General features: G+C 44.5%; 1 protein-coding gene across 1 annotated transcript in view; it reads left to right on the forward strand.

Annotated features, from left to right (window-relative positions):
* The window catches only part of ITGB7 (integrin subunit beta 7), a 50,038-nt gene extending 37,709 nt beyond the window's left edge, over window positions 1–12,329 (forward strand). Inside the window, exons 10-16 of the mRNA XM_060762921.2 lie at window positions 1,497–1,640; window positions 2,109–2,302; window positions 3,863–4,080; window positions 4,694–4,910; window positions 7,445–7,650; window positions 9,182–9,342; window positions 11,771–12,329. Coding sequence (XP_060618904.2) covers window positions 1,497–1,640; window positions 2,109–2,302; window positions 3,863–4,080; window positions 4,694–4,910; window positions 7,445–7,650; window positions 9,182–9,342; window positions 11,771–11,833 — 1,203 coding nt within the window. The 3' untranslated portion in view covers window positions 11,834–12,329. The remainder of the gene's footprint in view (window positions 1–1,496; window positions 1,641–2,108; window positions 2,303–3,862; window positions 4,081–4,693; window positions 4,911–7,444; window positions 7,651–9,181; window positions 9,343–11,770) is intronic.
* The last annotated feature ends 60 nt before the right edge of the window (window positions 12,330–12,389 follow it).

The following is a 12,389-nucleotide window of genomic DNA, read 5'->3' on the forward strand; positions in this document are numbered from 1 at the left end:
GTTTGGTTCAGATCTGTCTTTAATGGGAGTTTTAATGGTCTGTGGAAGTCTGAGCTGAATCAGTTGAAGGTACTCCAAATCCCATCAGCTTGATTAGCATTCAATGGCCTTGCAGACAAGAGTCAATCAAGGCCAGCTAATACGTCTCAACAATGGATTCCCCCGGGCAGGAAGCAGCCAGGCTTTGAAGCTGCAAGGTTATTTGCTGCATCAGAAGCAAACCAAAGGTAAATTTGTAATGTATATAGAAAACACAAAGTTTAAAAACTTGGCATTCAGCTGCAAGGTCATTCAGTGCTGTGCTAATCAAGGTGGCCAATGTCAACACTCACACTTGCCTCAAGCAGGCAAGAGTTCTTCCCACCCTGGACATCATTCCACGGGATATATATAAACCCCACTTGCCTAGTTTCCAACAGAGTTCCCAACCTCTGAAGATGTCTGCCATTTATAACACATAACAATCTAATAAATATAAATAATTCATGATAAAAATAATAACGTAATAATTGTAAATAGAATAATAAATATAATAAAATATAATAATAATAGTAATAATTCCAAAGCTGAGAAGAAAATGGGGGCGAGTCAGTTTCCAACAGGCCTTCCAATCTCTGAGGATGCCTGCCACTGATGTGGGTGAAACGTCAGGAGAGAATGCTGCTGGCACATTTTGAGCCTTCCAGGCGAAGCAGAGACTTCAAAGGGCAGAGAGAAGAGCACGGAGTGGGGCAACAGCTGCAGCGAAGTCTTCCCCCCTTCTCCTCCAGGGTCTTCCTCCTCCTCCTCTCCATTTGGAGGTTTCTAAACAGAGAGGAGGAGGAAGAAGAGCCCAGAGGAGAAGGAGATGGCCAAGCCTCGCTGCTGCTGCCGCCCTACGCTCCTCTTCTCGCCCCCTTCGAGGCGAGGCCTCGAAGGGGGTGAGAAGAGGGTGGCACAGAGCAGCAGCAGCAGCGAGGATGCCCCCCTTCTCCTCCAGGGTCTTCCTCCTCCTCCTCTCCATTTGGAGGTGTCCAAACGGAGAGGAGGAGGAAGAAGAGCCCAGAGGAGAAGGAGATGGCCAAGCCTCGCTGCTGCCCCACACTCCTCTCGCCGCTCTACAAGGTGCACGGGGCATGAGGGGAGGGAAAGGCGTGCATCTTTCTCTTCTCCCTCGCACGCCTTTCCTGCCTCTGCCGCCAAGAAAAGCACATGCAGGGCGAGAGGGGAAGGGCAGAGGCGCGCGCCTTTCCCTTCCCCCTTGCCGCATGCGCGGCTTTTCTGCTTCCTCCCGCTGCTGCCCCCGCCATAGGCGCTGCTCATGGGACGAGGCCCAGTTGGAGGGAGGGGCATTTAAGGAGGTGTGTGAGCGCCCCTGGGACAAACAAAGTATTCCGCGGTCGCTTACTTCGCGTAATGCAAAAACCGCCCCTGCTTGCAAGAGTGCTGCAGCCTCAAAAGTTATAAGAGGAGCTCTCTGTCAATCAGGCAAATCCTAATTGTAGCTCTCTGCACAGAGCCTGTCATCCACTGTGAATCTGGAGCACACTTCAGATCTGCCTCCTGGTGTCACAATTGCTTATGACTCGCATTGTGGTGACTCAGAAACATACGGGCGCACAGAAGGTGGGGAATGCTTTGGCGTGCACATCAACCAATTGGTGAGTGTTTGGCTCCATGTCTTCTGATGGTTGCAGGGGAGATATTTGGTCCTTGGACCAGAACTGTACTGACTGGCATGGCCAGTGGTAGCAGGGAAGTATTTTGTGATGGGTGGGGGAGGATTCCCATTCCCAGTCCCTCACTGACCAATCAATGCCCACACCTACTGGTGTCCACAGCCACTTGCTGAAGTGCTTCAGGTTTTCCAATTCATGTTTCAGATTTCCTCTTCTTCCCTTTTGCTTACATCTGAAATAGGGAAGAAGAGCCACACTAGGTGTGGGAAGGTCGAGACCCCTGCTATCAGGGAGTCATTTCAAGGTAGTTCCAGAAAGGATTGGGCTAGGATGGGTGGAGTCCACAATAGGTGAGGTTGGGCTTTCCAGCAATCCTTTCTGGGATTAACACAGGACTCTTCTTGATTCAGCACTGGGGCCACTTTCATATTGTTTGCTTGTCTTCTGTAGGTGCAATTCACAGTGAGGATCAAGGCCAGCACTTGCCTACCTGGGCCCCAAGAGATTGTGCTACGAGTGTTAGGAGTTAGTGAGGAGCTGAAAGTGTTGCTGGAGACAGCATGTGAATGCCAATGCGGGGATACCCAACTCTATGCAGACCACTGTTCTGGTGGCCGTGGCAATCTCACCTGTGGTGTCTGCAGGTATTTATTTTTCATAACTTTTTTAAAAACCCCTTTCATTTTGTATAATGGGAGAAGGGGGACAACAGCCAAGCACATAATGGCATAATTATAATTAAAAACAGTACAATCAGAATGTATCAGAATTTGCAATTGGATCTTTTTTAAACTCACTTTACCCAGCAGTGCCTTAAGCATTTCTGGAGCTCCTGGTGGTGCAGTGGGTTAAAGCCCTGTGCCGGCAGGACTGAAGACCAACAGGTCACAGGTTCGAATCCAGGGAGAGGCGGATGAGCTCCCTCTATCAGCTCCAGCTCCTCATGCGGGGACATGAGAGAAACCTCCCACAAGGATGATAAAAAAAACATCAAATCATCCGGGCGTCCCCTTGGCAACGTCCTTGCAGACGGCCAATTCTCTCACAACAGGAGTGACTCCTGACACCACAAAACAACAAAAACAACAAAAAAAACCATTTCTGGAAGAAATTAGTCTACATTTCACACTGAAAGAAACATAGGTACACCAATATATTTTGGTCTATTCCAAAAGGCAGTTGCATAGTAGAACTCTCAGATTACAAGGGATGATAATTGTCTTAAAACAGGGCAATTCTCACATTTGAAAGATATTCATTGTTCCTTGTGCTGATTCAAAATTGATTGCTTTGTTCAATCCCATTCTTCACCTCATCTACATTAATAATAATAATAATAATAATAATAATAATAATAATATTTTATTTATACCCCGCCACCATCTCCCCAACAGGGTCTCAGGGCGGCTAACTTGAGGCCAAGACCAACAATTAAAACAAATCTAAATAAAATAATAACATCAAATGAAATATAAACAAAGCAAATTAATACAAAATCAAATGCAGGTAATGAAATAAAATAATAAAATGTGCATTATTTATTATATTTTCCTTTTTGAAAAGGACCAAATACTTTCCCACTTACTCTTTATGTTTTAAACTACTTGACAACTAGGCTTCTTTGGTAAAGAAAGAATTGCCCCAAAGCAGTGATGGTGAGGCCTCTGGATGTCGAGGCAGAAATCCCGCCATCCTTTTCCATGGGCTGGTGCAAAGGGGGAGATGATAGAGCAATAGGAAACCTGTAGATCAGTGGACCACTTGACCAGGAACTACTTTGACCAGGAACTACTTTGACCAAGAACTACTTGACCAGAGACCACTCTCCAACATTAGCACCAAAAGAGTTATGAATCACTTATTGGTCAACTTATATTTGGTTTGGGGTGCTGATGCAGAAAATTGCATGGGATAGACCACATCAGCTCTAGTTTCTGATACAGAACATATGCCACAGGGAATGCGACAGGGAAGGAGTGGCAGGCGGTCGAAAGGAATGGAAATAAAATAAAATAAATAAAAAAGGAGGCTCACAGACCAGATCTTCATCCCTGTGGCCCACTGGTAGTCTGCGGCCCACAGGTTAAGAGCCACTGCTGTAGATGAAGTGGAAGATGGCTAGGATGGGGCTTTGCAAACCCAGAATTCAGTTCAACTGCTTTATTTGACTCCATCTCCCTTGAGAATCATTTCTGTTATTCCAGCTGCCAAGATGGCCATGTGGGTCGGCTCTGCGAGTGCAACCAAGAGGAGCTGGTTGATCCAGAGGCCATGTGCCGAGATGTGAATGACACAGGCCCTTTGTGTAGTGGCAAGGGACAATGTGTGTGTGGGAAATGCCAGTGTCATGCCGCAACAAGTGGACCCCTTTGCAAGTGTGACAACACTGCCTGTGAACGGCACAATGGGCAGCTCTGTGGAGGTAAAAATATAGAGAGTTGTATGTATCTTATGGGCCATGTGCAGTCTACTTTGCTGTACAGTATTGAATGGTTTACAACCATTGCAGTGTGTGCTGTCATGCATGAAAAGAACGTAAGAGGATATTCCACTTTGTGAAACTCTCAGCTTTTCTTTAAAAGCTCAGGAGGTTGTAAGATGTATTGGAAAGCATACTTATTTGACTGGGTGCCCTCCAGACATCTTTGACTGCATAGTTCATATTTTCTGGATAGTGATCATTATTTTTTATTATTTATATCATACATTTCTACCCCACCCTTCTCCCCACTATCAAAACATACACCACAAGAATTACAATTAAAACAATAAAAATAATTGTAAAACATTATACAAATTCATTAATAAATTAATTCAACAATAAATTAACGTGCCATTTAAAACCAAGATAATTACGGTTGGAGGTGATGGAAGGTGAAGACATCAGATGGAAGGGCTATGGGGGCTGCCTGCTACAATACCTGCAGTCCAAGGCATGACTGACTAAAATCTATCACTACGTATTGTATGGTGGAGCAGTCCTTTGAAGAAATTATTTGATGCTGATTGATATCTCCTTCTCCCCTTCTTGGTAGGAAATGGGCAATGCAGATGCGGCAATTGTGAATGTGATGGAAACTACACCGGGAGTGCCTGTGATTGTAGCCTGGATACCAGTGGTTGTCTGTGGGATGGCACTGTATGCAGTGGTCATGGGCACTGTGTCTGCAACAGATGTCAGTGTGATACTGGATGGTTTGATAGCCACTGCAGCCGCTGTGCAAACTGTCAGACGCCCTGCGAGGAGCACAGGTGAGACTGGGGCATGGATTTAGGAGAACAAGTGAACTGGGTTGCTGTGCGTTTTCAGGGCTGTACGGCCATGTTCCAGAAGTATTCTCTCCTGATGTTTTGCCCACATCTATGGCAGACATCTTCAGATGTTGTGAGGTCTGTTGGAAACTAGGCAGGTGAAGCTGGAGAGGTTAGGTGGCTCGAATCTCAGTAGTGCATGCCTCATCTTCTTTGTAATGAATGATGCACAAAGGTAGCCAATAAGCTCTGTTTTCTTAGATATTGCAGTGATTGTTGCCAGAGCATAACTGGCAACCCCTAGCGTTGTCCTCCACTGTATGTTTTTCTACAATTTCAGAGAGTGTCTACAATTCATTAATTGCTCTTCCTTTTAAACGGTACACAATGAATTTGTCACCCAGGGACTAATTAAAGTTTTAGGTCAAGATCCTGCATATGGGTATAGGAGGAGGCAGCATGGCAGCAGAGGTTACAGGCACTAGGGACCTCATCACATGGGGTACATAAGCCAGAGGATAGCAGGGGAATCTGTCATGCAGTGACATCACATCACCCACATCACCTCTTTACTATCCCATTTCCTGTCTGTTACTGGCTTGGTACTGCCCGGTCCCTGGCTTAGTCTATGACAGTGTTTCTCAACCTGGGGGTCGGGACCCCTGGAGGGGTCACAAAGGGGTGTCAGAGGGGTCGCCAAAGACCATCAGAATACACAGTATTTTCTGTTGATCATGGGGGTCTCTGTGTGGGAAGTTTGGCCCCACAAGTGTTCACATTTGGGCATATGGAGTATCCGTGCCAAGTTTGGTCCAGATCCATCATTGTTGGAGTCTAGAGTGCTCTCTGGATGTAGGCGAACTTCAACTCCCAAACTCAAGGTCAATGCCCACCAAACCCTTCCAGTATTTTCTGTTGTTCATGGGAGTTCTGTGTGCCAACTTTGGTTCAATTCCATTGTTGGTGGGGTTCAGAATGCTCTTTGTTTACAGGTTAACTATAAATCCCAGCAACTACAACTCCCAAATGGCAAAATCAACCCACCCGCCAACCCCACCAGTATTCAAATTTGGGCATACCGGGTATTTGTGCAAATTTGCTCCAGTGAATGAAAATACATCCTGCAGATCATTATTTACATGGCGATTCATAATGTTAGAGTTATGGTTGGGGGTCACCACAACATGAGGAACTGTATTAAGGGGTCGCGGCATTAGGAAGGTTGAGAACCACTGGTCTATGAGAACATGGATAGTTACCAATGTTTTCAGGGCTGCCTCTTAGCACACTGTCGAGATGCAGTGTGCATGGAGTTGGGACAGAACTCCACTGAAAGTAGCTCTGTGTCATATGATGGACTCTGGCGGGCTCTGACCTGGCTGCATCTTGGCAGCATCCTAGGATGGGTAAAAAGCCCCATGTAATGAGGTCCTAAGACAGCAGTAGCAAGGACTGAAGTGAAAGTTGGGCCCATCAGGGAGTAGAGCTGCCTATCTGGCTCCTGCGTTGTCCGGAAACTCTTAGGGTATTTATCTCCTAGGAGGGATGGCTTCTGCTTGCATCCCTACATTACCTTTTTTATTTAAAGTGACTTAAAAGTGACATAAGGCATGAACATGATTTATTTATTTGCTGCATTTTTATCCCGCCCTTTTCAGCCCGAAGGTGACTCAGGGCAGCGTACAGATTGGCAACAATTGCCACAGCATATATACATACATATCAATTAAAAACAGTTAAATCACATAGCAAAAATCCTTATAAAACCACTTAAAAGTATGATAATCAGTGTCTACCAGTTCAACTCCTTATCCATTTACATCGTCTAAGCCATTCCGTGTTTGTTATTCCATCATACTATGTTTGTCCAATTACACTGTGTTTCCAAAGGCTTGCTTAAAGAGACAGGTTTTTACTCTTCTCCGAAAGGTCAGGAGGGAGGGGGGGGATGATCTAATATCCCTAGGAAGGGAGTTCCACAGCCAAGGGGCCAACACTGAAAAGGCCCTGTCTCTCGTCCCCACCACGCGCGCCTGCGAGGAAGGCAGGATTGAGAGCAGGGCCTCCCCAGCCGATCCTGGATGGTGGGTAAGGAGAGATACGTTTGGACAGGTAAGCTGGGCTGAAACTGTTTAGGGCTTTATAGGCTAAAGCCAGCACTTTGAATTGTGCCTGGTAGCAAACCGGCAGCCAGTGGAGCAGGCGCAACAGTAGACTTGTTTGCTCCCTGAGTGCTCCTCCCGTTAGTAATTTGTCTGCCGCCTGCTGGACCATTTGAAGCTTCTGAACAGTCTTCAAAGCCAACTTCATGTAGAGCGCATTGCAGTAGTCTATATGGGATGTAACCAGAGCATGGACTACAGTGGCCAAGTCAGATTGCCCAAGGTATGGGCACAGCTGGCACATAATTCCAGCCATATGCACTCTCTTGAGGTGCATATGGATGAGGAGAAACAGCTCTGTGCAACAGGGGAGTAGAATGATGAAGTCTACAGAGGTGAAGGTTTTCTGAGAGCCGGTCTTTCTGTTGACAGGGTCTGTGCAGAGTGCAAGGCCTTTGGAACTAGGCTTCTAAGTGGGGACTGCAGCAGCACCTGCAACCAAACAGTGATAGTGTTGGTAACATCCACTGTGAATGAGAAATGGTGCCAGGCAAAAGCAGAAGATGGCAGCCTCTTTGGCTTCTTCATTGAGAAAGATGGGGCAGGCAAGGTGACCCTGCTGGTGAACAACAAGTCAGGTGAGTAGGAAGGCAATACAGAAAGACAGGTGGGAACATCTGTGACTTTGAACATAGTTGACTAGAGGAAGGGGGCAACACTGGGCAGGGCTCTTGCTGGCTGCTGTGTAGTATGGGATGGAAAGGACGGGCCTTTTGGTTTTCTCCAGCATGGCTGCTCTTAGTTTGTTGCGAACACAGAGGAGGCTGTAGGCAAAGTGTAACTCATTGGCCATATGCAGATTCATTCCCTCTTTCGAAAGCAAAGCCTTTTTCCCTTTACTAAAATACCACAAGAAAGGCCAAAATTATGATGAAATTGACCGTTCTCCTTGTTTTTTTAAAAGCAGGGTTTCCCTACCAGGGCACTGTTGAACCCTTAGGTTCTTTAAAAGGTCAGTTGAGGTTCTGCAAGACCATGACGGAAAAAACAATTTCTATTTGAACTTTTTTTTTTGTTGTGTCAGGAGTGACTTGAGAAACTGCAAGTCGCTTCTGGTGTGAGGGAATTGGCCGTCTCCAAGAACGTTGCCCAGGGGACTCCCAGGTGTTTTTGATGTTTTATCATCCTTGTGGGAGGCTTCTCTCATGTCCCCGTATGAGGAGCTGGAGCTGATAGAGGGAGCTCATCCGTCTCTCCCCGGATTCGAACCTGCGACCTGTCGGTCTTCAGTCCTGCCGGCACAGGAGTGTAACCCACTGCGTCACCGGGGGCTCCTCTATTTGAACTGTAGATGCAATCATTTTTATTTAATCATTTTATGTAGTATTTCTCACAAATAAAGAATTCCTCCAGGATGAAAAGATTGAGAGGGCTGACTTAGAGGGTACGATGGATCTTTGTTTTGGTTTTTTAATGTGGGTAGGGAGAGTTACAGCTCTGCAATGAGTAATAGGAGGTATGTATTGTCCACAAACCTCACGAAAAGATCAATTCCTGAAGCAAAATGAACAGGAGCTTATGTCTCAACAGTCACCTGAGATGAGGAAGCTATGGTTGAATATTACTTGATAAACACTACCACAATTCTTTAAGATAGATAGATAAGGAGAAACAGCCCCCTGAATGCTTCGAGGTCATTTCAATGCCCACCTGACCATCTCTGAGCTGGCAGAAGACACCGTTTGATGTCCTTTTCCCCATCCTCTGGGTGAGGAGACCCTTTTTTCAATCTAAAGACCAATCAACTGGCTTAGGCATATGCCCAGGGTCTTCTCGCACAGGTACATGTCTTCCAAATGTAGACACACTGAAGCTGCAATTAAGATATTTAAAATCCTGAATGGAGCAAGGGAGGACTATTGGACAAAGAGTTGAAAGGGGAGTCTTATAGTGATGTATTCCTTCATTGTATCAAGATCAGCTGTAAAGTCCTAACATAAGGAAGATGTGCAGGTATGGTTAACATGTAGCAGGCATTATGAGAATGTTTAGAGAGAGATTGGGTGTCATAAAAAAAGAACCGAGTGAAAAAGAAAAAATGAAGCATCTACTGGAAAAGTTGGTTATTAGCCAGAGGTTTCCTTCATCTCTTTTTTTTCACCTTTTCAGAGACTACTAAGAAGACATTCCAGGTGGCGCTAAGCCTGGTTCTGGGGTTTGTGATTCTGGGGTTGGGCATCATTGTGGGATACCGCCTTGTTGTGGATGCCTATGACCGCAGAGAATTCAACCGCTTTGAAAAGGAGTGCCAAAGTGCCAAGTGGAACGAGGTCAGTGCTCCCAGTTTCTCCGTTCGCCTCTTCGTTGGCCAAGCAAATTCCACAGATGCTCATTTGATTTGATTTATATGATGCTGTTCTCTTAGCTCAAGGCGGCTTATGGCAAAGACTAAAAGCAAGATAAAGCTAAAACCTGATAATAAAAGGTTAACACACAATTGAGTAAGTTATCACATTAAAACACTATAATGTTTTTTTAAATGTAAAATTGTTTAAAAATGCAACCCACCCCATAAATATAGATTTTCTGCAACCAGTTATTTAATATCTGTTACAAAAGAAAGCAGAAACTGCCTAGCCTCCTACAGAGGAAATTCCAGTCTGGGAGCAGCCACAGAGAAGGCTGGGTTCTGCACTATCTGTTCCTTATCTACGCAGGAGGCAGCTGTGTTCAACTGGCCTGCCAATTCATGGTATTTATTTATTATTTCTTATTTCAGACATTTATATCCCGGGGACTCAGGGCAGCTCACAACCGGCAACCATTAGATGCCACACAAATAATAGTTATAAAATCACAATTAAAACATTAGTTAAAAACATCAATTATAAACTTCCATTTAAAATTAACAAATCTAAATCCAAAGGTTTAATCCTTTGCTCTTTCTTTAATACCTATTTGAGAGCAGAACATAACACTGGTGGTGAAGTCTAGAAAACAAAGTCTACATCAGTGTTTCTCAGCCTTCCAAATGCTGCAACCCTTTAAGATAGTTCCTCATGTTGTAGTGACCCCCAACCATAAAATTATTTTTGTTGCTACTTCATAAATGTAATTTTGCTACTGTTATGAATTGTAATATAAATATCTGATATGCAGGGTGTATTTTCATTGTTATGTCTCATTCTTCCTGGGATTCAGCCATGGGGAGCCATTTCATCCCTTTCTAAGCTTTGACCTCCCCCCAGGCCCCCCTCCCTAGGTCCCCTTCATCACCTTCTCCCCTCCTCCTCCTCCTCCTCCTCTACTTCCTTCCTCTTCCCTCTTGGCTCCAAAGCAAACCACACCGCCATTGCTCCCATCTCTTCCTCCTAAAATAACGGGGGTGGGGGGCTGAGTGACATCACCACCTCCCTCCGGAGAAGAGGCTTTTTGAGAAGGGAGTGGGAAATAGTGGTACCTCGGTTCCTAAGACCATCAGAAATATGTGTTTTCCAATAATCTTAGGCAACCTCTGAGAACGGGTCATTCGACCCCCAAAGGGGTTGCGACCCACAAGTAGAGGACCACTAGTCTACATGCTTGGAAAAGCAGCTGTGCACAAATTCTACACTTTACATACTACTTGTCTCCAGTAACCCCCCCCCCTTCTTCTCCCAAATTTGACTCTTTACCCATAGTTCTAACCCAAGCTTCTCAATGCAGTAATCTTCAACCTTTTTTCAAACCTGAGGCCACCTTTAGTTTAAATATTCATTTGGTAGAGCACCATCCTTTTAAATGTTTAGTATGTATTTATTAGTGGCACTGCAATAGGTACCCACTTATTTTCCTTCAATTAGCTTTTTAAATGAATATTTTAGTAATTTGAATTGTTCAATGTATTAATGAATTGTTTTAATGGTAATTATAATTCATTATTGTTGTTGATATTGAAGGAATGCCTGTTGTGAAGCCACCATGAGTCATCGTTGTTGTCGTTGTCCCCCCCCCCCCCGGGGGGGGGGTGTAGGACAGAATACAAATGTGCATGATAAATAAATAAATAGATATACTTGCTCACACAAACCAGGGTCACATAGTGAACCATAATGCATTTCAAAGCCATTAAATTAAGTGTACTGCAAAATTATGGATACTCATTATGCAATTTGTTAAGCTCCAGAAAAGTGCTATTCGTATTATTTATTTGTTTCCCCGAAGTCAGACTTTTTTGGTTTACATAGAACCTTATGATATTTTGAGGTAAATAAAATTGGGGCAAACATGTAACTAAAAGACAGAATTATAATAGTTTATAATACATATCCACTTTTTTTTTGAGATGCAACCCCTGTGAGATGGAGAAGAAGAGAAGCATCCAGTTGTTTCCCCATAGCTAAAAGCAACATGGCAGAAATATGCAAGTACCTCCAGGGGTCTTCAGCAAGTCCTTGCAGATATTATCATTGCTGCACCCCAGCTATATGAAAATAACTGGATGCTTGTCTACTGCTCTCCACCGACCATGATATGGCCAAGTTTGGGGGCCACAGTTGAGAAAATGTGGACCTCTGAGGAAAATTTTGGCTGCTGAAGAATCAGTAGTGAACAGTGGCCAAAAAAAGTTGTGATGGCATAGCAACTTAGCTCCTGTAGGATTCTGTGTTTGTGTCAAGACATGAGCAAATCCCAATTGATTCAGTGAGATTACTGTACTTGAGACCAATGCATGAACACCTCCAAACACAATTAACTTTTCCGAACTTCTTTTTGTAGATGAACAACCCATTGTTCCGGAGTGCAACCACCACAGTCATGAACCCCAGGTACAACAATTAAAAAGTTCAAGGAGGAAAATGGGACCAGCCTCACCCCTTCAAGCAAGCCAGCTCCATCAGGCTTTGCTTCTTTCCAGCTGTCACCCAAGGGTCATTCTGGCAAGCTAAGAGACCTTGTCATTTAAGAACTTACCATATATATTTTTTGTTTTCCCTCCTTTTCTTCCCATCTCCTTTCCTGTCAAGTCTTCTCAATTGTATGCCTGGGAACAGAGGCTGTTCCATTGTTAGTAACATATTAAGAGGCTTTGGGTCTTTTCAGCTATACAGTGGGGTGTTTAAACAATGCACAGAAGATGGAGAGAAGGTAGCTGTTGTATACCCTGCTGGACCAGAGATCTGTGTGTGCATTCCTCTTCAGCTGTGTGCCTTAAGCAAGCCCTCATTCCTTACTTGGTAAACAAGTAACACAACCCATTTGTGTTTAATTTTGAACCACCATACTTCAACACCCAATGGGAATCTCATGACAAATTGGTAAGCAAATAAAAGTACTTCTTGGCACTATGTAGCGTTCGGATTTTCCAACACCACCTCTAATTACATGGCACAGATCA

Source organism: Anolis sagrei, chromosome 2 (assembly GCF_037176765.1).
Source record: "Anolis sagrei isolate rAnoSag1 chromosome 2, rAnoSag1.mat, whole genome shotgun sequence".
Classification (NCBI taxonomy): Eukaryota; Metazoa; Chordata; class Lepidosauria; order Squamata; family Dactyloidae; genus Anolis; species Anolis sagrei.